Source organism: Sus scrofa, chromosome 6, assembly GCF_054392235.1.
Source record: "Sus scrofa isolate SSC_HxYL_T2T_F1_AM1 chromosome 6, Sscrofa_HxYL_maternal_Yorkshire_Landrace_v2.0, whole genome shotgun sequence".
NCBI lineage: Eukaryota > Metazoa > Chordata > Mammalia > Artiodactyla > Suidae > Sus > Sus scrofa.
Window position 1 is genome coordinate 36,805,930 of NC_139388.1, and position 24,287 is coordinate 36,830,216.

The 24,287-nt window shown below is 56.1% G+C and overlaps 1 protein-coding gene across 11 annotated transcripts in view; it reads left to right on the forward strand.

The window, feature by feature from the left end:
- ZNF423 (zinc finger protein 423) overlaps positions 1 to 24,287 on the forward strand; it is a 370,202-nt gene that overhangs the window by 207,062 nt on the left and 138,853 nt on the right. For 9 of the 11 annotated variants that reach the window (XM_021094227.2, XM_084960307.1, XM_021094223.2 and 6 more), the window contains 2 exons: positions 8,573 to 11,787; positions 19,766 to 19,850. In XM_021094227.2, the coding sequence (XP_020949886.1) occupies positions 8,573 to 11,787; positions 19,766 to 19,850 (3,300 nt within the window). Of the gene's footprint in view, positions 1 to 8,572; positions 11,788 to 19,765; positions 21,218 to 24,287 lie in introns of all 11 variants that reach the window. The other 2 variants (XR_014805925.1, XR_014805924.1) reach the window with 2 other exon arrangements.

Here is a 24,287-nt window from a genome sequence, read left to right on the forward strand (position 1 = left end):
TGGATACTGTTTGGGTTTGTTACCACTGAGCCATGATGGGACCTCCATATGAATAATCTTTGAAAGGCCATACAGGCTTTTTTCTATCATACTCCTGAACATTCTTCTAGCCACTGCCCACTGCTCAATTCCACAGCCACTTCCACACTTTTAAGGTATTCGTAAGAGCATCACGCCTCTCCTGGTACCAACATGTGTATTTGTTTCCTACTGCTGCTCTAACAAATTATCATGAACTTACTGGCTTAAAACAATAACAGATTATTATCTCACTGTTCTATAGGTCAGAAGGCTGACACGGGTCTCACGGGCTAAAATTGCAAGGCTGTGTTCCTTTCTGAAGGCTCCAGGAAGAATCTGTTGTCATGCCTTTCCCATTTTTAGAGGTTACGCATATTCCTTGGCTTATGGAACCCCTTCCACTTTTGAAGCCATTTTGAAGCCGTTTATGACTCTGCCCTCTTCTGCCTCCCTCTTGTACATTAAAGACCTTGTAATCACTGTATCTGTATCCAGACAATTCAGGATAATCTCTTTATCTGAAGGTCATCTAATGAGCAACCTCAATTCTACCTGCAACCTCAATTCACCTTTGCCATGTGATGTAACACATTCACAGGTCCTGGGGATCAGGACATGAGGTTGAGGGGGAGCATGATTCTGCCCCCCACAGCAACCTCCCAGCTTGGTTCTGTACAGCCTATGTAAGCAGCCTCCTCTATCTGCCACCAATCGAGGAAAGAGGCCAGCTATATTCGTTGGCACTTGGCCTCAGAGCCAGCTTCTGGTAATCCATCACTGACTTTGCCCACTTTGGGACCTGACTGTGTCTTGGTGGCAGCTGAGGTTGAAGAGTGAGGGACTTCCTCTTGGCTCTCCTCGAGTTAGAGGGGTTGGCATTGACCAGCTTCTGCAGTGGGGTGGGCCCTGAACTGGCACTCTAGCAGTTAGTGAGGGGACTTGGGGTGAGGGTAGTGGCACCTCGTCCACTCCCTAGCTCGGTGTGCCCAGGAAGTTGCTTTCCTTCTCAGAAGCCTCAGTTTGCACAGTTACAAAGAAGGGGATGTAATAGCGCCTACCTCATGGTGATATTGTGAGAATCAAATGAGAAGAGGCTGGTGAAGGATCTGGCTTGTGGACAATGTTCGATAAACAGTAACTGCTGTGGTTTCTATGAATTTCATCCTGGATCTGTCTGCTCCTGCTGTGTGGCTTCAGTTTCCTCACCTATGAAATAAGATGAATGATGGTTTGTTAATTTCTTCCTGCCTCCCTCTCCCCCCCCTGCACTGATGTCAGTTCTACATGTGTGGATATAATTGAGTTGAGACATATTCTGGGGTGGATGGCCAGCTTTGTCACCTGGTGAGAGGGAATGGGGTGGGGGGGCACTCTTGTCCCTTCTTGTCAGCAGGCCCCTGTCCCCGGGCTTGGTTTGCATCTGGATTCTGCCTCTGGGGGCTGAGACCCTGGTAGGCTTTGAGACAATGAGGACATCCCACTCAGCTGGGAGCTCTGGCCTGGCAGCCTCTGTCTCCTACTGGGCCTTCAAAGCATGGATCCAGGACCCCACTCTGGTCTAGGGGTTAGAGGTGCCTCAGGGAAGCTCACATTACGGGTACTAGAAGTGGCCCCAGGAAAGGGCCTCAGAGATTGCCCAGTCTACCTGTGTCAGAGGCAACCCCCAGCAACAGAACAGCCCCTGGAATTGATTTCCGCATAGATCCATGTTCCCACAGATCTATCGGCTGCACCAGGTTTACAGGGCGTGCAGGGATACAGATGGGTAAAGATTTGAAGTTTCCTAGGAAGAGATCAGGAATATGCTCAGATGCCCCCGAGCTGAATTGGCATCATTTCATATCTAGAAGCCACCTGTCTGGCTCTGGCTGCCTCCATGGGAAGTGCAGTCAGTGCTGTGCCATGAGGCACATTCGTGTCTTACAACTCTTGTTGCCTTGGGCTCTGGAAATATTGCTCTGCCCTCCCAGGATGCCCAGGCTGCCTGGTATCCACTTTAGGTGGGCCTCATCATCAGCAGGGTTGGAGCTGACCCTTATCTCTGGCTGGAGACTCCTCTCTGGACTACAGCACAGCTCCGTGGTATCTGTCAAGTGCTGTTGTCTCTACTTAACAGGATTTGGGGGACTCTGTTCTATAGCCTCCCTTTTCAGGGGGGATACACAGCTCCTTTCTTGGAGGAGAAAACCCGATGGTTAAAGGCTTCTTCTCTAGCCTTGGGAATCAGGAGACCTCTTCCTCCAATTTACTCTGTGCTTTTTGAACATTCCACTCATACTCTCCTCTGCTCAAGGCAGACATCATCAATTGATTTCAGCACTCATTCCTTCTGAACCCAGATATTGCCTTAGAAGACAGTGCTTGAGGTGACCACTAATAATTTGACCAACATCCCTGCAAGTTTTCTTCTCTCTCTGGGATTCAAGTTCTTCCTCTGTATTGTGCAGGATTGGCCATTGATTGAGTCTGGGGCCCTGTTTCTCTGAGCTTGGGGAAGGGCCACAGTTATTTCTGTTCCTGGAATTCCAGATGAGGGTGGTGGGGAGGCCCTACCTGGAGCACCATAGAGCTTTATCTTGTCTTCGTCTTGGCTCCTTGGCAGTTTACATTTTCCCAGGGAAGTGGGTGAGGGGCAAGGAGATCTTTTGGGGCTTCATGAGCAATTGTCAAGCCTTTTCATGCCTATCGTGGAAACAATCTGGATGGTTGGAATATTGTCCAAAATGACTTTTATATTCACCCAGAGGGGACCCTGGAGGCCAAAATTCCAACTTCCCATGTTACGTGAAGGCAGCCGAAGCCCAGATCTCCTGCTGGACTCCCCGTCCAGTGCTCTTTCCTCTGCCCCAGCACATCTTCAGCAGGCACCTTGCTTGTTCCAAGTCCGCCAGCTGTGCGTGATCTGGACTATCCATGGGACGGAGCCAAGGTGGGGTACACTCAAGTGAGCCCTTGGTACCTGGCACAGTCCCCTGCACAGGGGGGCACTTGTGGATATGAACAGGAGCTTCACTCCTGGGACTGCTTGGCTTTTGTCCCCTCTGGAGCCCAGTGGTCATTTTTACTCACTTGAATGAAACTGCCCATCCCAGGAATGTCCTAGAAACCTGGAGCTGTGTGGACATCAGCCGTTTTCACCTTTCCGCCCACGGCAGGCCACCCTCCCAGTGTTCTTTTCAGAGCTGTTTATGTGTCTAGCAGAGCTTCGGTGATGGACGGTCCCTTTCCTCCTCAGCCTGTGCCCCTCACTGCAGGGAGACCCCCCCTTTCTGCTCACTGCCGTGGGCCTCTGGGCTACCCACACTCTCTCCCCTGTCCAGGTATTTCCTCTGCAGCCCCGACCTTGAGTCTCTGTGACAGGGGGAGCGTGGAACTGAGGGTCCCAGCCGTCGGGGGTGTCAGGCACTCTGCTCCGCCCAGACAAGGTCTGTCCAGGGCCACGTCGTCAGGGCTGCAGCTTCGGCCTAAGGAATTCACCAAGCGGGGCCACATGCGCTCGGCCTCTGCCCAGCTCTTTCTGCTGCTGCTGTATTCAGAAGCCCAGCTAATGTTCTTTTTTTTCCTACCTAATTGAGTTTTTATCGAAATTGTCTCCCCTCTTTTCTGCTTATTTTGGTTCTCTTCCTGCAGCAGATAGCCAAGGCCTCATATAACCCATTTCCTGTCAGGCGTAGTCATTTTTAAATGACTTTAATCTCCTTTTTGAAAGTGATTTTTCTACTCATTTTCTTCTATTTCTTTTTTCTTTTTCTTTTTTTGCTTTTTAGGGCCGCACCTGTGACATATGGAGGTTCCCAGGCTAGGGGTTGAATTGGAGCTGCAGACACCAGCCTACACCACGGGCACAGAAACACAGGATCCGAGCCTTGTCTGCGACCTACAACACAGCTCACAGCAACACGGGATCCTTAACCCACTGAGCGAGGCCAGGGATCGAACCCACAACCTCATGGTTACTGGTTGGATTCGTTTCCGCTGCACCACACTGGGAACTCCTTTTTCTGCCATTTCTTTGATTGTACTTGTTCTGTGGGGAGGGGGAAGCCAAGGATCTGGCATTAGTCACTGGGTTTCCCTCTTGATCTCCTGTGATGGGACCCCTCCCAAAGGAGAGAGGCAGAGCAGCGTGGTGGGTGAAAGCACTGACCTGGAGCCTGCTCACTGGGTTCGAATCCTGGCTCTCCTGCCTGCAAACTGTGTGCCTTTAGGCAAGTTACTCAGCCTCTCTGTGCCTCGGTTTTGTCACCTGACCAGGGAAATAACAAGAGTGCCTATCTCACTGGACTGTGGAGAAGAGTTAACTCCTGTAAAGCTTTCAGAAGAATGCAGCATAGAGGAGAATTTATCCAAGCCTTTACTTGGAGAGGAAAGGGTGGCTGGTTGAGCTGGACTTTCCTTGAACCTGCCTTCACCCCGAGTTCTGAAAGAAACGTTCAAGTTGAAGGGGACCGTGGTGTTGCCTTCGCCCTCTCTCTGTGCTCTCGCACCATGGGTGAGAGCAGAGATGCAGCCAGCAGCCAGCAGGCGGTCGGCGGCGTCGGGGGCGAAGCAGCTGGGAAAGAAGGGCTGCTTCACGTCATTGGCAAAGGTGATGGCGATGACCGCCTGGCTGATGGGCTGGATGAGGAGGAGGGAGGTCCAGAGTCGGATGAAGGCGAGGAGTCCCCGGAAGGCCTCGAGGATGCGGGCGTAGCTGGCTCCAGACTTCTTAACGGTGGTGCCGAGTTCCCTTCCTGCACATCTACCCAAGGTCACAGGCGGTGCTGCTGCCCTTGGGTGGTGTCTCACAGTCCGCATGAGGGCAGCGTTGCTGCTGGAAGAAAAGGACCCCCGTGGTCTGCGGATATTCCTGCACATCCATCCCGAGTGCGCTGACCCCAGTCGTCCAGCCTGCTCTGGGAACAATAAGCTAAGCGCCCCCCAAAGGACATGCATTTGGAGGGGTGGGGCGGCAGCAGCCAAGGTTAAATGTTGGTGGAGTCAAAGGCTTTAAACCGGGCAGAGTCAGAGCTGGGTCTTTATTTGTCAACGTGCCCATTTCCCCTGATTGGGCCTTTTCAGTTGAAGGAGCCTTATTTTCATTTCAATTCAGATGATTATAATCTCAGCAGTTGCTCAGTTTGTTGCTCCCAGAATAATGTGCTTTGCTTTAGTTTTGAGACTTGTTTGCAGAAAAATAAAGCCAGCCGGGCAGTCCCACAAGGAACCCGGAGACTGTTGGTGGGGCAGGTTGATTCTCCTTCTCAAAGACTGAGGAGGGGGTGGGCAGGGCGAGAGTAGACCCCCTGCTCCTGGCCAGACACCCCTGGGGCATCCAGCTGTGGGACTCAGGGCGAGTTACCTCTCTGAGCCTCGGCTTCCTCATCTCAAAAATGGGATGTTAGCGCCGGGAGGATGAAAAGAGATTAATTGCGCCAAGAGAAGCACTTAGCACAGTGCTGGCACTTGGGACACGCTCACTAGACAGAGCTGCTAATTTTATTAGCACTAGTGGTACCAATTAGCGCTAATTATTATTATTGGCCAAATAGTGCGTTTGTTTAACAGCTTTATGGAAGTATAATTTGCATACCACCACATTCACTCGTTTTAAGCGAGCGGTTCAGTGACTTTTCGTCAATTCACAGAGCTGTACAGCCCTCACTGCAGTCCAGTTTTTGGGCAGTTCCATGGTCTCTAAAGGGTGCCTCGTGGCCATCTGCGGTCAATCCCTGCTCCCTCCTCTGGCCTAATCTGCTTTCTGTCTCTGCAGATGCACTGGGTCTGGACAGTTCATGTAAATGGAATAATGGTGCTTCTTCATATGAAGTTGTCTCACCTGCCCTTTGCCATGCATCCCGTTTGCTCAGATGTGTGAGCTGACTCTGAAAGTTGAGAGGGATGCTCGTGGGGCGGAGGAACAGGGTTTAAGTGCAGGTATCTGCTCTCATCCTCAGACCACACGAACGAAAGATGTGTCTGGGTCTGGTCTCTGGGGTAAAGTGTCTTCCTTATCCCTCACCTATGAACTGGCCGGCGTTCCAGCCCGGGTCCTCCGCTTATCCGTCCCGAGAGCCTCCAGCCAGGCTCTGCAGCTCCCAGGCCCCTCCCTGCCATGCAGATGTTGGTGGTCCTGTCAGGCTCAAAGGAGAGCCAGACCACGACTCCATCGGAGCTCGACAAGGGGGCACCTCTCCCGGTCTCACCTACACAGACGTAGCCTTGTGTGACTGATCTGTGTCAAGCAGCCTGAATGTGGAAGGGCCTAATGCTGTGCTTTCCTAGGGGACGTTGCTGTGGCTGTGCCCGTTTCCTCGTCTATATGGGGGGGCATGGGGGTGCTGGTTCTCGCCTCCTCCGTGATTAAGATAGCACTTGGCAGAGACACGCGGGAAGGGCTCCGTGGCAGCCTGGGTGGGCCTGAGCTAAGATATCAAGATAATGAAGAGCTGGTGGAGCCTGGCTGGGGGGTGGGGGCCGAGCAGATCCCCCAGCTGCCCCAGCTCCAGCCATCTCCTTCCTTGGGTCCCTTTGTCTGCACCCTGCGGAGCCCAGCTGGCAAGACCTGGGAATTACCAGGCAGGGGCTGGGCGCCTCCCGCCGCATCTAATCCGAGGAGCTGGCAGCCGCTTCGACCTTCCTGTCCGAAGGCCCCGTAATGTGAGGCTCCCACGGGGGGAGCGGGTGCCCTAGCTCTGGGAGGCACCTGGTGCCGGGGTGGGTGACAGTGCTTCAGATGTGGGACTCGGGGCCGGGAGCTTTGGAGAGCAGCGTCCTGGGCAGAGCGTTGCCAGCCGTGCCTGCCGGGGTCAGGCAGATCTTCCCATGGTTAGGGCCAGGGGCTGGGGTGGTGCGTGGGGCCTATGAGCAGGCTCAGAGCCCACTCTGAGGGACCCCAAAAGACCCTCCAGCCGGCCCTGCTGTCTCTTCAAGTCTTGGGGTTGGCAACGGTAACAGCCTGGGGGTGTGGGGCCCTCGGAAGCTGTGCCTCCGGGATGGTGTGTGACCGTTTGTGTTTGCAGGTGAGTGTGCGTGTGTAGGTTCGAGCTTGTGTGTGAGCGATAGTGGGCATGGCAGCCTGGGAATGGATGTGTTTGTGGGTGAGTATATGACTGAATGTGATTGTGTGTGCATGTGTGTAGGGGAGTGTGTGTCGGTGTGTTGGAGTTCATGTGTGAGCGGTGGACGCGTGTGCATGGGCTTGTGCGTGCAGGGGTGTGAGCTGGTGCCTGCCCAGTCTGGGAATGTGGTCCCCATGCCCTTCCCTTCTAGGGGCTCTGGGCTGCATCTGGCCAAGCATTTCTGTGTTACATCTATGAGGCTGTTCCGAAGACTGAGCTGGGCTGGCTGGTGGCCGGCGAGGTGAGGCGGGGGCAGTGGTCTGTTTCCTCGGGGTTAGAAGAGCGAGGTCGGTGCAGCCGACTCTGAGCTTTTCTTTGTCTCTCCTGCGGTCCGTTTCATTCATTATTAAGTTTTAAATCCACCCGACATGAAACTTGAGCTGACAAACCGACTCTGTGCTCAGGCTGGCTCGGTTCAAGCCCTGCCGCATCTCGGGGAAACGTCACCTGTTTAATTCGCTGTGTCCAGTGTGCCTTTGTCTTTTTTCCAGAAATGGCCAACCCCTAGGTGGTTTAGTTTTCCTCTAAGGCTGGCGGGGCCAGCGAAGGCCGGGGTGTGGGGGTGGCCCCGTCCCTGGGGAGGGCAGGCCACGCTGGGCATCTGTGCAAGGCGAGCCCCGCTCCCTGCCACAGTGGATTTTAAATCCTTTAAGGCTCCCTAGGCTCTGAGCTCTGTGGCCATCTGGGTCCCGGCCCCACCTCTAATCACTGCACCGTCGGGCCACCTCCTGGGGTCCTCAGTGGACTTGGGGCAAATCCAGGGGTTGAGGGGGAACAAGGAAAATGACCACTGTGGCATGGCTTGGGCTGGGAACCCCTGCTTGTGCTCCGGACCCTGATGCCATGTGCCTGCGATTTCGGCTTCATAGATCGGTATGCACCTGGGGTAGCCCTTCCAACCTCGTCAGCCCTCTCTTCTCTACAGAATGTGGTAGGGCTGGATTCATTCCAGCGCATTTTCCTTTCTTGCAAAGTTTTGCCTACGCCCCATCGCACTGGTGGGATTCCCCTCCAGACTCGGGATTGGAGGGTCTGGATCAGGTGATGAGACGTGCCTCCTTTTGGCCCAGGGGGCTGAGGGTGTGTGAGGTCATTTCCGATGCCTTTTTTTTTCCCAGGCTGCCCCCCACCCTCCCATGAGGAAAGTGGCCGAGACTTCGTCTCCTGTGGGGGCGGGGCCCGCATCCAGCGAGGCCCAGGCAGGTGTGGCTGAGGGGAAAGGCGAGTCCCCTCTGCATCCTGCCGCCCCCTCTGCCACCCCCTCTGCAGACTGGAGGGCCCTCGTGTCCACTTGCTTCCGGTCCCCGGGACTCCCTCCCCCTCCCCCAGCCCCCGCAGCCATTGGCCAGCTGCACAGCCTCAGCCTGCGAGCTGTCGAGACGCTGGCTCTGTCCTTGTTTCTCGCGGCCCTGGGAATTGCCTCTCATCTCCTTTCCGCCTTCCCCCTGCAGATGGTGACGACGACCCACAACTCTCCTGGGTGGCCTCGTCTCCCTCCAGCAAGGATGTTGCGTCACCCACGCAGATGATTGGAGATGGGTGTGACCTGGGCCTGGGTGAGGAGGAAGGGGGCACGGGCCTGCCGTACCCTTGCCAGTTCTGCGACAAGTCCTTCATCCGCCTCAGCTACTTGAAGAGGCACGAGCAGATCCACAGCGACAAGCTGCCGTTCAAGTGCACCTACTGCAGCCGCCTCTTCAAGCACAAGAGGAGCCGGGACCGGCACATCAAGCTGCACACGGGCGACAAGAAGTACCACTGTCACGAGTGCGAGGCAGCCTTCTCCCGCAGCGACCACCTCAAGATCCACCTGAAGACCCACAGCTCCAGCAAGCCCTTCAAGTGCACCGTCTGCAAGCGAGGCTTCTCCTCCACCAGCTCGCTGCAGAGTCACATGCAGGCCCACAAGAAGAATAAGGAACACCTGGCCAAGTCGGAGAAGGAGGCCAAGAAGGACGACTTCATGTGCGACTACTGCGAGGACACCTTCAGCCAGACCGAGGAGCTGGAGAAGCACGTGCTCACCCGCCACCCCCAGCTCTCCGAGAAGGCCGACCTGCAGTGCATCCACTGCCCCGAGGTCTTCGTCGATGAGAACGCGCTGCTCGCCCACATCCACCAAGCCCACGCCAACCAGAAACACAAGTGCCCCATGTGCCCCGAGCAGTTCTCCTCGGTGGAGGGCGTCTACTGCCACCTGGACAGCCACCGGCAGCCCGACTCCAGCAACCACAGCGTCAGCCCCGACCCCGTGCTGGGCAGCGTGGCCTCCATGAGCAGCGCCACGCCGGACTCCAGCGCCTCCGTGGAGCGAGGCTCCACCCCGGACTCCACCTTGAAGCCGCTGCGGGGCCAGAAGAAGATGCGGGAGGACGGGCAGGGCTGGTCCAAGGTGGTCTACAGCTGCCCCTATTGCTCCAAGCGGGACTTTAACAGCCTGGCCGTGCTGGAGATCCACCTGAAGACCATCCACGCGGATAAGCCGCAGCAGAGCCACACGTGCCAGATCTGCCTGGACTCCATGCCCACCCTCTACAACCTCAACGAGCACGTCCGCAAGCTGCACAAGAACCACGCCTACCCCGTGATGCAGTTCGGCAACCTCTCCGCCTTCCACTGCAACTACTGCCCCGAGATGTTCGCCGACATCAACAGCCTGCAGGAGCACATCCGCGTCTCCCACTGCGGCCCCAACGCCAACCCGCCCGATGGCAACAACGCCTTCTTCTGCAACCAGTGCTCCATGGGCTTCCTGACCGAGTCCTCCCTCACGGAGCACATCCAGCAGGCCCACTGCAGCGTGGGCAGCGCCAAGCTGGAGTCCCCGGTCGTGCAGCCCACGCAGTCATTCATGGAGGTCTATTCCTGCCCCTACTGCACCAACTCGCCCATCTTTGGCTCCATCCTGAAGCTCACCAAGCACATCAAGGAGAACCACAAGAACATCCCACTGGCCCACAGCAAGAAGTCCAAGGCGGAGCAGAGCCCAGTCTCATCGGACGTGGAGGTGTCCTCCCCCAAGCGGCAGCGGCTCTCGGCGAGCGCCAACTCCATCTCCAACGGCGAGTATCCCTGTAATCAGTGCGACCTCAAGTTCTCCAACTTCGAGAGCTTCCAGACCCACCTGAAGCTGCACCTGGAGCTGCTGCTGCGGAAGCAGGCGTGCCCCCAGTGCAAAGAGGACTTTGACTCCCAGGAGTCCCTCCTGCAGCACCTGACCGTGCACTACATGACCACGTCGACCCACTATGTGTGCGAGAGCTGCGACAAGCAGTTCTCCTCGGTGGACGACCTGCAGAAGCACCTGCTGGACATGCACACCTTCGTGCTGTACCACTGCACCCTGTGTCAGGAGGTCTTCGACTCCAAGGTGTCCATCCAGGTGCACCTGGCGGTGAAGCACAGCAACGAGAAGAAGATGTACCGCTGCACGGCCTGCAACTGGGACTTCCGCAAGGAGGCCGACCTGCAGGTGCACGTCAAGCATAGCCACCTGGGCAACCCGGCCAAGGCCCACAAGTGCATCTTCTGCGGGGAGACCTTCAGCACCGAGGTGGAGCTGCAGTGCCACATCACCACGCACAGCAAGAAGTACAACTGCAAGTTCTGCAGCAAGGCCTTCCACGCCATCATCCTGCTGGAGAAGCACCTGCGGGAGAAGCACTGTGTGTTTGACGCGGCCACTGAGAACGGCACGGCCAACGGGGTGCCCCCGGCCGCCGCCAAGAAGGCCGAACCAGCTGACCTGCAGGGGATGCTGCTGAAGAACCCCGAGGCTCCCAACAGCCACGAGGCCAGCGAGGACGACGTGGACGCGTCTGAGCCCATGTACGGCTGCGACATCTGCGGGGCGGCCTACACCATGGAGGTGCTGCTGCAGAACCACAGGCTGCGGGACCACAACATCCGGCCGGGCGAGGACGACGGCTCGCGCAAGAAGGCAGAGTTCATCAAGGGCAGCCACAAGTGCAACGTGTGCTCGCGGACTTTCTTCTCGGAGAATGGGCTCCGGGAGCACCTGCAGACGCACCGCGGTCCCGCCAAGCACTACATGTGCCCCATCTGCGGCGAGCGCTTCCCCTCGCTGCTGACGCTCACTGAGCACAAGGTGACCCACAGCAAGAGCCTGGACACGGGCACCTGCCGCATCTGCAAGATGCCCTTGCAGAGCGAGGAGGAGTTCATCGAGCACTGCCAGATGCACCCTGACCTGCGCAACTCCCTCACGGGCTTCCGCTGCGTGGTCTGCATGCAGACCGTCACCTCCACGCTCGAGCTCAAGATCCACGGCACCTTCCACATGCAGAAGCTGGCGGGCAGCTCGGCCGCGTCCTCCCCCAACGGCCAGGGGCTGCAGAAGCTCTACAAGTGCGCCCTGTGCCTCAAAGAGTTTCGAAGCAAGCAGGACCTGGTGAAGCTTGACGTCAACGGGCTCCCCTACGGCCTCTGCGCCGGCTGCATGGCCCGCAGCTCCAACGGACAGGTGGGCGGCCTGGCCCCGCCCGAGCCTGCCGACCGGCCCTGCGCCGGCCTCCGCTGCCCCGAGTGCAGCGTCAAGTTCGAGAGCGCCGAGGACCTGGAGAGCCACGTGCAGGTGGACCACCGTGACCTCACGCCAGAGACCAGTGGGCCCCGGAAAGGCACCCAGACGTCACCGGTGCCCCGGGTAAGTGCAGTCCGCTCGAGCCCGGCCCCCGGTCCTCGGGGCTCTGCTGAAGCCCAGAGGCGCCCCTGTGCCGAGCTTCATGTTTCCCCGTGGTGGCGTTTCCCTCTAGCCGCCCAGAGAGGCAGCGCCGTTGTGCAGTGGTTAAGCACATCCGCTCTGCAGTAGACACCGAGTTCCAGCCCCAGCGCTGCCATCTCCCTTCCGGGTGACACGGCGTCTATTGCCCCGGGCCGCATTTGCGCAGTGCTTATCTTTAAAATGGGACTAATCATGAGTTCCTGTGGTGCCTCAGTGGTAACGAACTCGGCTGTTATCCATGAGGATGCGGGTTTGATCCCTGGCCCCGCTTAGTGGGTTAAGGATCTGGTGTTGCTGCGAGCTGCGCTGTAGGTCGCAGACGTGGCTCGGGTCCTGTGTTCCTGCGGCTGTGGCATAGGCTGGCAGCTGGGGCTCCAATTGGACCCCTAGCCTGGGAACTTCCATATGCCGTGGGTGCAGCCCTAAAAAGAAAAAAAAAAAGGGAATAATCATTGTCTTGACTTCATAGAATAGCGGTGAGGGCCTGTGGCATAAGGTACGTGACGGGCCCGGTACTGTGCGTGGCTGGCACCAGGGGGTGCATTTATTCATGTGCTTATTGGGTCTTCCTGGGCAGGTCCCTGCTTTCTGGGCTTAGATTCTTTTGACAGTTCAAAGAGACAATACATACATAAGGGGCTTGGGACCTGGCCCTTGGGGCCCCGTCATGCTTGTGGGACCCAGCAGCTGTTGTCATGGTCATCACCAGCATCCGTCCAGTTAGTGCAGGTGCTGCTACGTGGGCAGCCCTGGGAATGTTTCTGTTTGCTGTTATCATTAGTGACCAACTGACTGGCTGATCAGCTTTGTCCCAAGTGCCCATTATTTTGGGGGTTGCATCGAAGCCAAGGAGACAGAAAAGGAAAAAAAAAAAGGAGTTCCCATCGTGGCTCAGCATAAATAAATCTGACTAATATCCATGAGGACGCAGGCAGGTTCAATCCCTGGCCTCGCTCAGTGGGTTAAGGATCCGGCGTTGCCATGAGTTGTGATGTAGGTCGCAGATGCAGCTGTGGGTGGGGTTGTGGTGCAGGCCAGTGGCTACAGCTCTGATTTGACCCCTAGCCTGGGAACCTCCGTAGGCTGCAGGTGCGGCCCTAAAAAGGCAAAAAAAAAAAAAAAAGAACCCCACCTGGGGACTCCCACACCAGGAGGAGCTCCAGGTTCTAACCAATGGGTTTCAGTGAGGCTAGGAAAGTCCCAGCTACTGGGAAGGGTCCCCATGGGCCTGGGACCAGTGAGCAAAGGGTCCCTGCAGGGGGGCCTGGCAGCTGTGTGGCCCTTGGGTGTCAGACAGGACGGGTCCATATATTTCCTTCCAGTCCGTGTTGTCTGTTTCCAGCCCGAAGAGGTGCCAAGCCCATCTCTGGAGTATGTTTCCCTTGAGAGCCCCTGCTGGCGCCACCGGCAGGGAGGCAGGATTTAGGGAAGGGCCCCCTGCCACAGGTGCCTGCTGGAAGACAGGGGTGTTTGCGGAGGGTTTTTTACTTGGGGATCAGAACTGGGATCCAAACCCGGGCCTGGAACCCCAGGATTTTGAGGGGGAGAGAGAATGAGAAGAAGATGGGCTGGAGAGGCCGAAGGGAGACTCTGCAGTGGGGGCTCCTTGGAAGGGGGGTCCTGGCCAGCTCCCCACTGAGCCAGTGAGCTGCAGAGCTGGCCAAGATCACTGGGCTTCAGAGGGAGGCGTCTGAATGAGGACAGAGCTGTGTGTCCGGCTGGGCTGAGGCCTCCCCTCAAAGCAGAGAGCTCCTCTTGGAGGTGGCAACACCCCACATTCTCAAGGCCTTTTGATGGAGCAGCAGGATAGCCTTCAGAGATGCTGAGCACAGACTTGTCACAGCTGCCCAACTCTGTCCCTTCAGCCTCAGCTTATTGGCCACCCAGCTTGGTTGGATGGGAAGCACACGGGCCCTGGAGTCGGATGGCCTGTGTTAAAATCTCCCTCTTCCAGGACCCTCTGTGCTTTGACCTCTGTGGGCCTCTGTCTTCACTTGTGAAGCCAGAAGTTATTGGTCATAACAACAGGAAGAGCCATTGTGACAATGTCTGTCTCTAAAGCTGGAATCGCCTGGAAGGGACTAGGAGGGCCGTTCTGCCTTTTTTTTTTTTTTTTTTTTTTTTTGCCACATGCTCTCAGCATGCACTGAAGTGTCCGGGCCAGGAATTGAACCCGCCTGTACCCAGAGCCACAGCAGTGACCATGCCAGATTCTTAACCCAATGAGCCACCAGGGAACCCGTGTTCCGCTTTTTTAACAAGCATCTGCTCTGATTGGTCGGTGCCTGTTTCCCCCTGCCCCAAGTTGTCGATGCTGTGACCGTTTCTCAGGCTGACTTGAGTTGTTTTGCCCCGAGGATTCAATGAGTAAAGACACGCTGGGCGTGTGGTAAACATCACTTGCGCTTGTCCCTATATACTCACAGCTCACGGTCATTGAGGAAAGAGGATGTGCCAGACGCTTTCTAGTTAATCCTTCCCAAACTCACTTTACAGATGAGGACAAGGAGGCCAAGAACAGTTAGGGTGTTTGTCAGGAGGCCCCAGCTTTCAAGAGGCAGAGAAGGAATTAGGCAGCGTGTGGTACCCCAGCCTGAGCTCTGGACCAGCCCTCCAGCCAACACCTCTGGAGCCCATTCTGGTTGCGAGATGGGAGAAGCCGGCTAGGGTGGGGTCCAGGGCATCCTCCTGGTGCTCAGGCAGGGAGACAGTGCGGCAGGGCTGGGCCCTGGCATGCCCATCTCCCGAGTTCACTCCAGCCCCACACCTTTTGAAATTTTTTCATTTTTTCTTTTCTTTTGAGAGCCGCCGCTGTGGCATAGGGAGGTTCCCAGGCTAGGGGTGGAATCAGAGCTATAGCTGCCAGCCTGTGCCACAGCCACAGCCAAGTGGGATCCAAGCTGTGTCTGCGACCTACACCACAACGCCGGATCCTTAACCCACTGAGTGAGGCCAGGGGACGAACCTGCATCCTTGTAGGTACTAGGTGGATTCATTTCTTCTGCACCGCGACGGGGACCTCCCCATCTCTGCCTTTTTGGCACTGCCCACACTGTGGCGAGACTCCTGATGGCCATGGAGCTGCTTCTCATGCCCCCAAAGCCTTTGGCTATCGAAGCCTCTTCCTTTCCAGTCTCTGCCCCGAATTCTGCAGCAAGTACCACTTCATAAAGCCCCTACGGTGTGGGCACCTGCTCTTCTATTGTTTCCGTGGCAACACCCTGGACCTTTGCCGTGACCTCTGCTTTGGCAAAGAGGGGGCCCAGGCTTAGGAAGGTGGAGCCATATACCCAAAGGTGCCCAGCCATGCATGCCAGTGTGGGGCTTCAGATCAAGGGGGCTTGTTTGCTGGGAGCCCGACAGGCCTTCCCCTCCCCGTTCCTGTCCTCGAGAGAGAGGAAGGGATGTGAAACCGGCATCTAGAGGCCTGGGCAGATGGGCCATGTGCAGAAAGGAGCTAGACAAAGCCCGGGTACCTCCCCAGTGGAGGCACAGCCTCTGGGGCCTTGCCCCCTGCCCAGGCACGCCTGGGGGCAGGGGCCCAGCTGTCTGTTCGCCCACCCCTCCTTCCCCCAGGACTCACACGTACAAGAGCAGACTCTGGGGGCTGCACAGGGGCTTGGGGGCTGGCAGGCTGGGACCCTCGGGAGCGTATCCATAGCAACCAGCTCTCTGAGGACCGGGTTCCCATGGGGCCGAGGCTGCTGTCGGCTAGAGCATGAAATACTGAGGTTTCCGCCTCCCCCTCTGTTTATGGGTAAAAACAACATCCCCCCAACTCCAGGCCCGCCTGGGCAGACCCCAGCCTGCATTGGTTCCCCAGATCGTCACTGTGCCTCATCCTGCCCGAAGTGTGGGGCGGGGGAGGGTAGCCTGGGTGCTCTCAGGCGCCGTCTTACAGCAGGGTAAACACACGTTCCAGGTTCCAGGGCTTGTCCTGGTCCCACTGGCTTTTTGTCACCCAGAGCAGGGCTGTCTGGAGCCCTCTGGGGCATGGAGCCAAGAAGGGCAGCTCAGACAGTGCCTCTGTAGGACGTCTGCCTGGGGTCGAGTCCCAGCTCCCCTGCTCACCAGCGCTGTCTGGCCGAGTGATTCGGCCTCTTGAAACTGAACCTCCTCCACCCCTACAGTGGAGCTGGCAGAGTGATTATGAGTGTTGAGAATAAACAGTGCCTGCCCATAGTAAGTGCTCAATAAACGCGAGCTGCGATCGTGATAATGGAGATTCTGCAGCCATGGCTGTCTCTCCCCTCTCGTCCTCCTCTCCCGTCTCCAAATCCTCAAGTGTGTTCTCTCTCTGCCCTGGCCCCTCTGAGGTGGCTTAGGGCCACACTGGGAGAGGAAGCCCTGGCCAGGGCCCTGGGGCTCAGCTTTAGTTCTCCGGGGCTGGGCCCCTGGGGAAGGGCTGATGGCAGAGGAGGTGCTTTGAATGCCAGGTTTTATCTTTCTGTGGTTACATCTCCTAGTGGGGGCTGAAGCTTCAGAGGAGGAGGGGGGTCTTGGGGGGCGGGTAGGGAAAGGGAGATGGCCCTTGAGGAGGTGTTGAGTGTGGATGGAGGGCCGGCCCAGGTGGCAGCAGCTGGAGGGAGACAGAGTCCTCACCTGTTCTCACCGTGCTGTGTGTGTGTGTGTGTCACAGCCTGGACGGCCATAGAGCCCTGGCCCGGACCCTGGGCACTGCTGGCCTCACATGCCAGGCAGGAAGGGCCATCTTTGTGCGGAGGCCCCTGGGTATACACGTGCCTTAGTGAGTGTTGGTGCAGGTGTGTGTGGCTGAGTGTGATTGCTCATGTGTATACCTATGAATCTACAAGGGTCGGTGTACACCCTTGTGCCATAAGCTGCTTGTGCATCTGTGGGCACATCTGGGAGTGATGGGTGTGGCTGTCAGGGATCCAGGGAGAGAACTGAAAGCATGTGTGTCGTTAGGGATGCTGCATGAACTTGTGGTCCAGGAGGACGTCTCCACTTCTTTGAGGGTGTGGCACTTACGTATCTATGTCACAGGGAACAGGTGGCTGTGTGTAGGGGGTTGTGGGTGTGTCTATAAAGGTCTTGTGAGGTGGTGAGTTGGAGTGAGGTACGTATGATGCTTGCAGGTCTGTGTGTATCTTCACCTGTGTGGATACAGGCTGTGTGTGTGTGTGTGTGTGTGTGTGTGGTCAGCAGGCTTGTTGGTCAGCAGTTCCTCTGACTCCACCTTTGGGAGTCCCTTGGAACTGGTTTCCCCAGCAGGCAGGGCCTGATCCTCTTCAGCTACTGAGGGGTGGCCCTTTGGTGGGTGGCATTTGGGGTACCCTCTTGTCCTGCCCAGGCTCCTGTGAGAATTGTAGTGTGGTAATCCTGTCTCGGCTCAGCGGGTTATGAACCCGACTAGTATCCATGAGGCTGTGGGTTGGATCCCTAGCCTCGCTCAGTGGGTTAGGGTTCCAGCGTTGCTGCAAGCTGTGGCATTGGTCACAGATGCGGCTCGGATCCAGGGTTGCTGTGGCTGTGGCACAGGCCTCAGCTGCAGCTCTGATTTGACCCCTAGCTTCTATAGGCTGCACATGCAGCCTTAAAAAAAATGAAAAACATATTTAAAAAAAGAATCATAATGAAAGTTGAGCAATGATTATTAAAACTTCAGTGATTATCAGGCGCTCACTCTGGGCTGATCCCTGTGCTGGGTGATGGGGATACAGGACCCCTAGTCACCTGAGTTCTCTTTGTCCCTTCTGCCCTAAAGGAGGGCTTGGCACAGTTTATTTTTCCACTTTGCTCATTTGCTGAACAAATGCTTCCTAAGCTCATAGTCTTTGCTGGGACCTCACAGGTGGACAAAACACATCCTGGCCCTCTGGGTGCTTCCTGAGCTGTGGGGAGCCAACATATCAATGGACCACAACAGAATCATATGTGGGTCAACCAGATGCTTTCAGCCTGAGCTCAGGGCTCTGGGAAGGCCTGGAACTCACTCTGGGGTGGGAAGAGGCTTCTCAGAAGAGGTGCTATTTGAATTGAGTCCTCGAGGATGGAGTGGGTATTGGAGAAAAGAAACGAAACAGCATAGACAAAGGCCTGGAGGTGAGACCAGGCCCTTCAGGAGAAGTGCAGGTTTAGATGGAGCCGAGGTGGGGGCAGAGACAACTGAGCCCCCTGGTGGTTTATGCTGGCTGCATTGCTGAGGGTTGGGCCTCCGTACTCAGCCAAGAAATTCAGGCTTGCCCTCACTTCCAGAGGTCGAGAGAGGCTCCATCATCCCCGGAGCCAAAGTGGTTTTCAAAAAACTTGGTTATTTTGAATTCCCATAGCACCTCTCCTGCTTCATTAAACCCCACAGCCTCAGCCCTTCCCCCACCCGGGCAACACCACCTCTGTCCACTGTGGGCTGGTTTCACAACCACCCAGGCTTAGTGGTTAGAGTGAGCTCCACTCTCTGGAACGGGTCTTCAAGGAGCTTTGAAATGTCTCGTGTTCTCCATTTTTCTGCCCCCACCCCAACAAAAGCAGTTGGTAGCAGCTCCTCCTGTGCGGAGGCAGCTGTAGGATCACCTGGGGCTCTGTGTGTCTAGGGCAGGTGAGGGATTCCTCAGTCACCCCTGAGCACTAGAGTTGACAGCAGTCTCCCCCCTGCTTGGTCCTTGGTTCTTAGGGTGGGTAAATACACAAGAGAGTAGGAGTTCCTGTTGTGGCACAGCAGAAATGAACCCGAGGATGTATCCATGAGGATGTGGGTTCGATCCCTGGCCTTGCTCCATGGGTCGGGGAGCGGGTATTGCCGTGAGCTGTGGTGTAGGTTGCAGACATGGCTCAGATCCACTGTTGCTGTGGTTGTGGCATAGACCAGCAGGTATATCTCTGATTCGACCCCTAGCCTGGGAGCTTCTGCAGGCCGTGGGTGCAACCCTAAAAGTGATAATTTTATATATATATGAGAGAGTAATTGGATGGATGCAAAGAGAGATGGGTGGATGGATGGATGAATGGGTAAATGGGTGAATAGGCATGGGTCAGTGTGTGTGTAGATGGATGGTATACAGGATAAGTAGATGGATGGATGGGTGGATGGATGGATGGATAGGTGAATGAATGGACATGTGTGTGTGTGTCTAGATGGCTGGATGGATAGATGCATGGATAGATGGATGGATAGATGAATGAATGGGTGGATGGGATGTATGAGTGTGTGTGTAGATGGATGGATAGACAGGTTAGGTGGATGGAGGGGTGGAGGGATGGATGGACAAATGAATGAGTGTGTGTGAATGGGGGTGGGTGTATATGGATGGATGGATAGATGCATGGATAGATGGATGGATAGATGAATGAATGGGTGGATGGGGTGTGTGAGTGTGTGTGTAGATGGATGGATAGACAGGTTAGGTGGATGGAGGGATGGATGGATGGATGGACAAATGAATGAGTGTGTGTGAATGGGGGTGGGTGTATACGGATGGATGGATGGAAAGCTGAATGTTTGTGTGTATGTGTGTGTAGATGGGGGTAGGTCGATGGACAGATGATGGGTAGAAAGATGGATGAACAGATGGATGGGTGAGTGGATGGAGCATGGGTAGATGAGTGGAAGATGGGTAGATGGAGTCGAGCACACCCCAAGCAGAACAGCCTTCCTCAGCTTCCTAGCCAAGGTTCTGCCGTGGCCCTCAGCTCGGGATGGGGTGGTTCCCCTGGTCCAGCAGAGGGGAAGCTCCCTTGAAATGGCACCTGTTCCCACTTTCCTCAAACTGACTCAGAGCTGGATTCAGAGGCACGTGGGAAGAGAATGGCCTGAAGAGACCCGGGAGGGGATCGGGGCCATGCTGGGAAGTCTTCTTGAGCCGGGGCTTCCAGGAACGTTTGCTTCTGCTCTTTTCTGCATCCTGACTGTCTCATTCCTTGCCTTTTGGTTTCCAAACAGAAAAAGACGTACCAGTGCATCAAGTGCCAGATGACCTTCGAGAACGAGAGAGAGATCCAAATCCACGTTGCCAACCACATGATTGGTAAGCGGGCGTCTCCTCCCACCCGCGCTGCGGCCATTGGTCGGGGTTGAAAAGTGCGGGTCCAATCATCGTTGCGTTGGCTTGTAGGGCAAAGGATGGAGTCGTTGCTACTGTTTCTGAGACATTTCCGATGGGACTGAAAATGCCAGAGCTGGAGCCCTTTCTCCATCCGAGCCTTCTTTTTGCAGCTCCACTCACATTACAATCAGACTTTTGACAGGCTCTTCCATTTCCCAGCATAAATTTCCCTCCATTTCTGAAACGAAGTGCTTTCCAGTTGTCAAGCACTCAGGGGCAATTATGCTTCAATTTCGTCTGTCATGACATTGAATAGATTTAACTGCTCACATTTCCCCACTAAACGTGGGGAATTCCTCAGGCACGTTGTCAAAACAGGATGCTTACAAAGTGATTTCAGTTCTTGTCCTATTCTTCTTCCGGTGGTCTTGGACTTTGGAAAATTCAGCTTTTTAAGAAGGGAGCTTTCAAGGTGCCATCATATTCCCCCTTGGTCCAGGGGATGGAGGGAAGCTCTGAGGTTTCGCTTGCTCTCTGGGGGTGGGCGTGGTCCCGCTGGCGGCTGGGGAGTCCCTCACTGCAAGAGAGGGCACAGCGGATTTCTGATGGTATGGGGCTAGCCCAAGGGTGGGGGTTGGCAGTGAGGGCCTTCTGGAATCTTGGTGCCCTGGGAGTCTGGTGGCAGTTTGATCACCTTCTCCAAGACCGCTGCCATCTGAGAGGTGAGGCTCCATCCCCTGCTAAGCATCCTGGCCCTTATTTCCTCTCCCCTTTTCTACCTTGAATCTTTTCGCAATAGGCTTAACAACAGCCATGCCAACAGGGTACCGTTTTCCAAAACCCTTGATCGCGTACATTACAAAAAGTGCATTTAAGTGTCGGACTCCGTGGATCCTCATGAACTGAACACACCCATGTAGCCAACACCCAGGTGAAGAAGCAGACCATTCCCGCATCCCAGAATCCACCTGGTCCCCTCCAGACCCTTCCCCTTCCAACAAAAGGGCCTCATCATCCTGAGGTCTAACAGCACAGGCTGCTTGGGGTCGTTTTGCATTTTATATAAATGAGATCACACAGTCTCTGCTCACCAGGGTCAGGTGTCTTTTGCTTGTTCATATTAGTGCGTATAATTGGACCTCACCCGTTTTCACTGGTGTATAATAGTCCACCATGTGGACATATCACTGTCTGTCTATGCTTGAGAGCCATCCTGATGGGCAGCTGGGTAGTTTCCACTGTGGACTTGTTTCAAATACTATGCTGTTGTGAACATTCCTCTCTGAGTCATAGGTGATCACATGCATGCGATATTTCTTTTTTTATGGCTGCACCCATGCCATATGGAAGTTCCAGGGCCAGGGATGGAATCCAAGCCACAGCTGCTACCTACACCACCGCTGTGGCAACACCAGTTCCTTTAACCCACTGTGCCAGGCGGGGGGATGGAACCCGTGCCTCCACAGCAACCTGAGCTGCTGTGGTCGGATTCTTCACCCGCCACGCCCCAACGGGAAACTCCCCACATGCATGCAGTTTTAATGGGACTATCTCTCAGACCAAAATTGTGGGTCATGGGCTCTGAGTAGGTTCACCTTCAGGAGATACAGACACATTTCCAAAGCGGAAATCTCGCTCCCACCTCAGCCTGTGAGAGTTGCTCCCCACTGTGTCGTCGTCCACGTTATACATAATAAGAGCTGTCACAAAGACCTTTCTTTAGCAGAGCTGTGCTCAGGGCAGGTGCAGGTCCCTGATCCCCGCTAGCTGCAGCGAGGGCCAAGCTCAGGGGCTTGGGTGCCCAGCATCCCAGTGACTTGGAGCAGGTGCCCGGAAGGTGCTGACCCTGACTGGGTATGCGGTGGGGCTTGCCCAGGGACAAGGGGCCATGAGGGTCCTGGGAGTTCAGTCTACCAGGGAGATTGGTGACTTTTTCATTTCTTCTGTTTGAAAGTCCCCTGCTGAAGGAGAAGAAGGAGACTCCCCTGTCAGTCACCGGCTGCCGCCAGCGCTTTCACAGGCGTGTCAGGGAGGTGAAGATGAAGATGTCTAAAAATGTTTGCTTTTGTAGCAGGTGTTAATGTGTGCTCCTGTTTGTAAGCACGGAGGGCGAGAGAGGCTGGCTAATTGGACCACAGTGATTTCAAAGGCATTTCTCGCCCCCTCCCTTCTCCCTTCCACCTTTCCTTTTGTGCGGAGCCTGGAAGCTGTGGGTCCGCAGGTGGAAGGCAAAGGGGCTGCTCTTAACTAGAGACGTGGGAGATGCGAAAGGAAGGTTTGATTGGCACTCGGGCCTTTGTGGCAGCGGAGGGCGATGCTTCTGCGGAAGAAGTCCCGCCTGGTGGCTGGACAGGGCTCCTTGCCCCAGCCCGCTGGGCGGCGCTGTGGGCTGGCCCCGATCGCAGGACCCGTGGGGGCTGGGGGCCTGGGGAGCCAGCAGCAAGGAGCTATTGGTTTCAGAGCCTGAGAGTCCAGGCAAGACGTTTAATGCAATTGCAGGAAGTCTCACGTGCCTGCCGGTCCTGGGCGTGGGGCCACGAGGCATGGGCCAGGGACCCGCTGGAACCATACCTCTGGTGACAGGGGGACCCTCCTCTCGCCGCCCTCTGCCCTCCTTTCCTAGGCCTCATCATCTCCATCTACCAAAGAACATGGAGCACCTGATGCACGTAGTGAGCTGGGGTGGCTCCTGTGGGTGAGAGAGGGTGAAGGGCACAGTGTCCCTGCCCTCAGAGACCCCACAGCATCCCCAGAAGACACCACAGTCCACACCCAGTGCAGAAGAGGGCGGTCATGTTGGGTAAGGATGCTGACAGCTGCTATGTCCTGAGCCCCCTGACAGGCCAGGTGCCTTAGGTACCTGCTCGTTCCCCACCTCGGAGCAGAGCCAGGGTCTACAGAAAAATCAGGCTCTGTCCTCTGTGTGTGGCTCCTCTGCCAAGGCCTGGGGTGGGAGAGACCCAGTGCTGACCTCAGCCCATGGGGGAGGCTGGTGGCACCCAGGTACGCACAGTGCAGTGAGGTGGATGCTTCTGGAACAGGGACTGCTGGATCCATGTAGGTCCATCAGGAAGACCTGGGCTTTAAAGGATGAAGAGGAGTTTTCTCTGTGGGTCAGGGCCATTCCTGGCAGAGGGAGCAGCCTCGCCAAGGAAGGACAGTCGTCAGAGAACAGGGCCCTCGAGGGCTCAGCCTAAGAAGAAGGTGGGTCCCTGAAGGAGGGCTGTGTAGGCTGAGGACGTGGGGAGCCCCATCTTTGGGATGATCAAGGGGTGAGCAAAGCCTGGGGGCAGGAGCAGAGGAGGTGACTTTGGGGAACAGGGGAACCCAACCAGACCAAGATGGAGGCATCACATGTGGTGTCATTGTGGGCAGTGAGAGTGGGGAGGTGGCTTGCGGCCAGACCAGGTTAAGGGATTTGGGTTTGGACTTGACCCTGTAGGCTGGAGTCCAAACCTGGAGGCCCCAGATTGGTTGATTTGGTTTCTTTTGAAAAACCAGAAGAGGGAGTTCCCTTTGTGGCTCAGAGGTTAAAGAACCCGACTAGGATCCATGAGGTTGCGGGTTCCATCTCTGGCCTTGCTCAGTGGGTTAAGGATCCGGCGTTGCCAGGAGCTGTGGTGTAGGTCGCAAACGCGGCTTGGATCCCGCATTGCTGTGGCTGTGGCGTAGGCTGGCAGCTGGACCCCTAGCCTGGGAACCTCCACATGCTGCGGGTGCAGCCCTAAAAATGCAAAAAAATTTTTTTTTTTTAAATCATAAAAACCAGAGGAGGTGGCAGGCAGGGCTGGCATTCCCACGCGAGACTGCTGGATTGAGCTGGACAGTATCGGGGACCGTGTTTCCCCAGGCTCACAAGACCCCACTGGTCCCTATTGTGTTCTGGGAGGATGCTTTGCTCATCTGTGTCCCCAGCTGGATCTCTGTGGACACCTGAGTGTGTGGCCTTGGACATAGGCACTGGGGAGCCATTGAAGGTTTTGGAGCAGAGTACGGGCTGGACGTAGCTGACTGCGTTAGGAGGATTCCTCTGGCTGCAGCGTTGAGTCTGGGAGAAGATGGGATGAGAAGAGAGACCTGACTGGCCAGGCGCAGGGGTGAGGGAATGAGCCAATGAGCTGGGGAGAAGGGTGGAAGGAGCTGATAGCACTTGTCTTCGGCCTGCGCTGTGTGCCTCTTGACCTTGGTGGTTTGGGGAAGGTGGCAGGGGCGACAGTGAGAGGTGCGAATGGAAGAGAGGCGGGCACGGGAGCCCTGGTTAGAGGCTGGTGCTGCTGCCCCAGTAAAAAGCATCCAGTGTCCCGGTGGACGGTTTCCTCGGCTAAATGGCCCGAGCCCAGTGTGGCTGCCTGGAGCTGGCGGGGGTAAAAGCCTCCCTTTAGTGGCACCAAGGGGACTGGGCTGGTAGCAGAGTCCTGT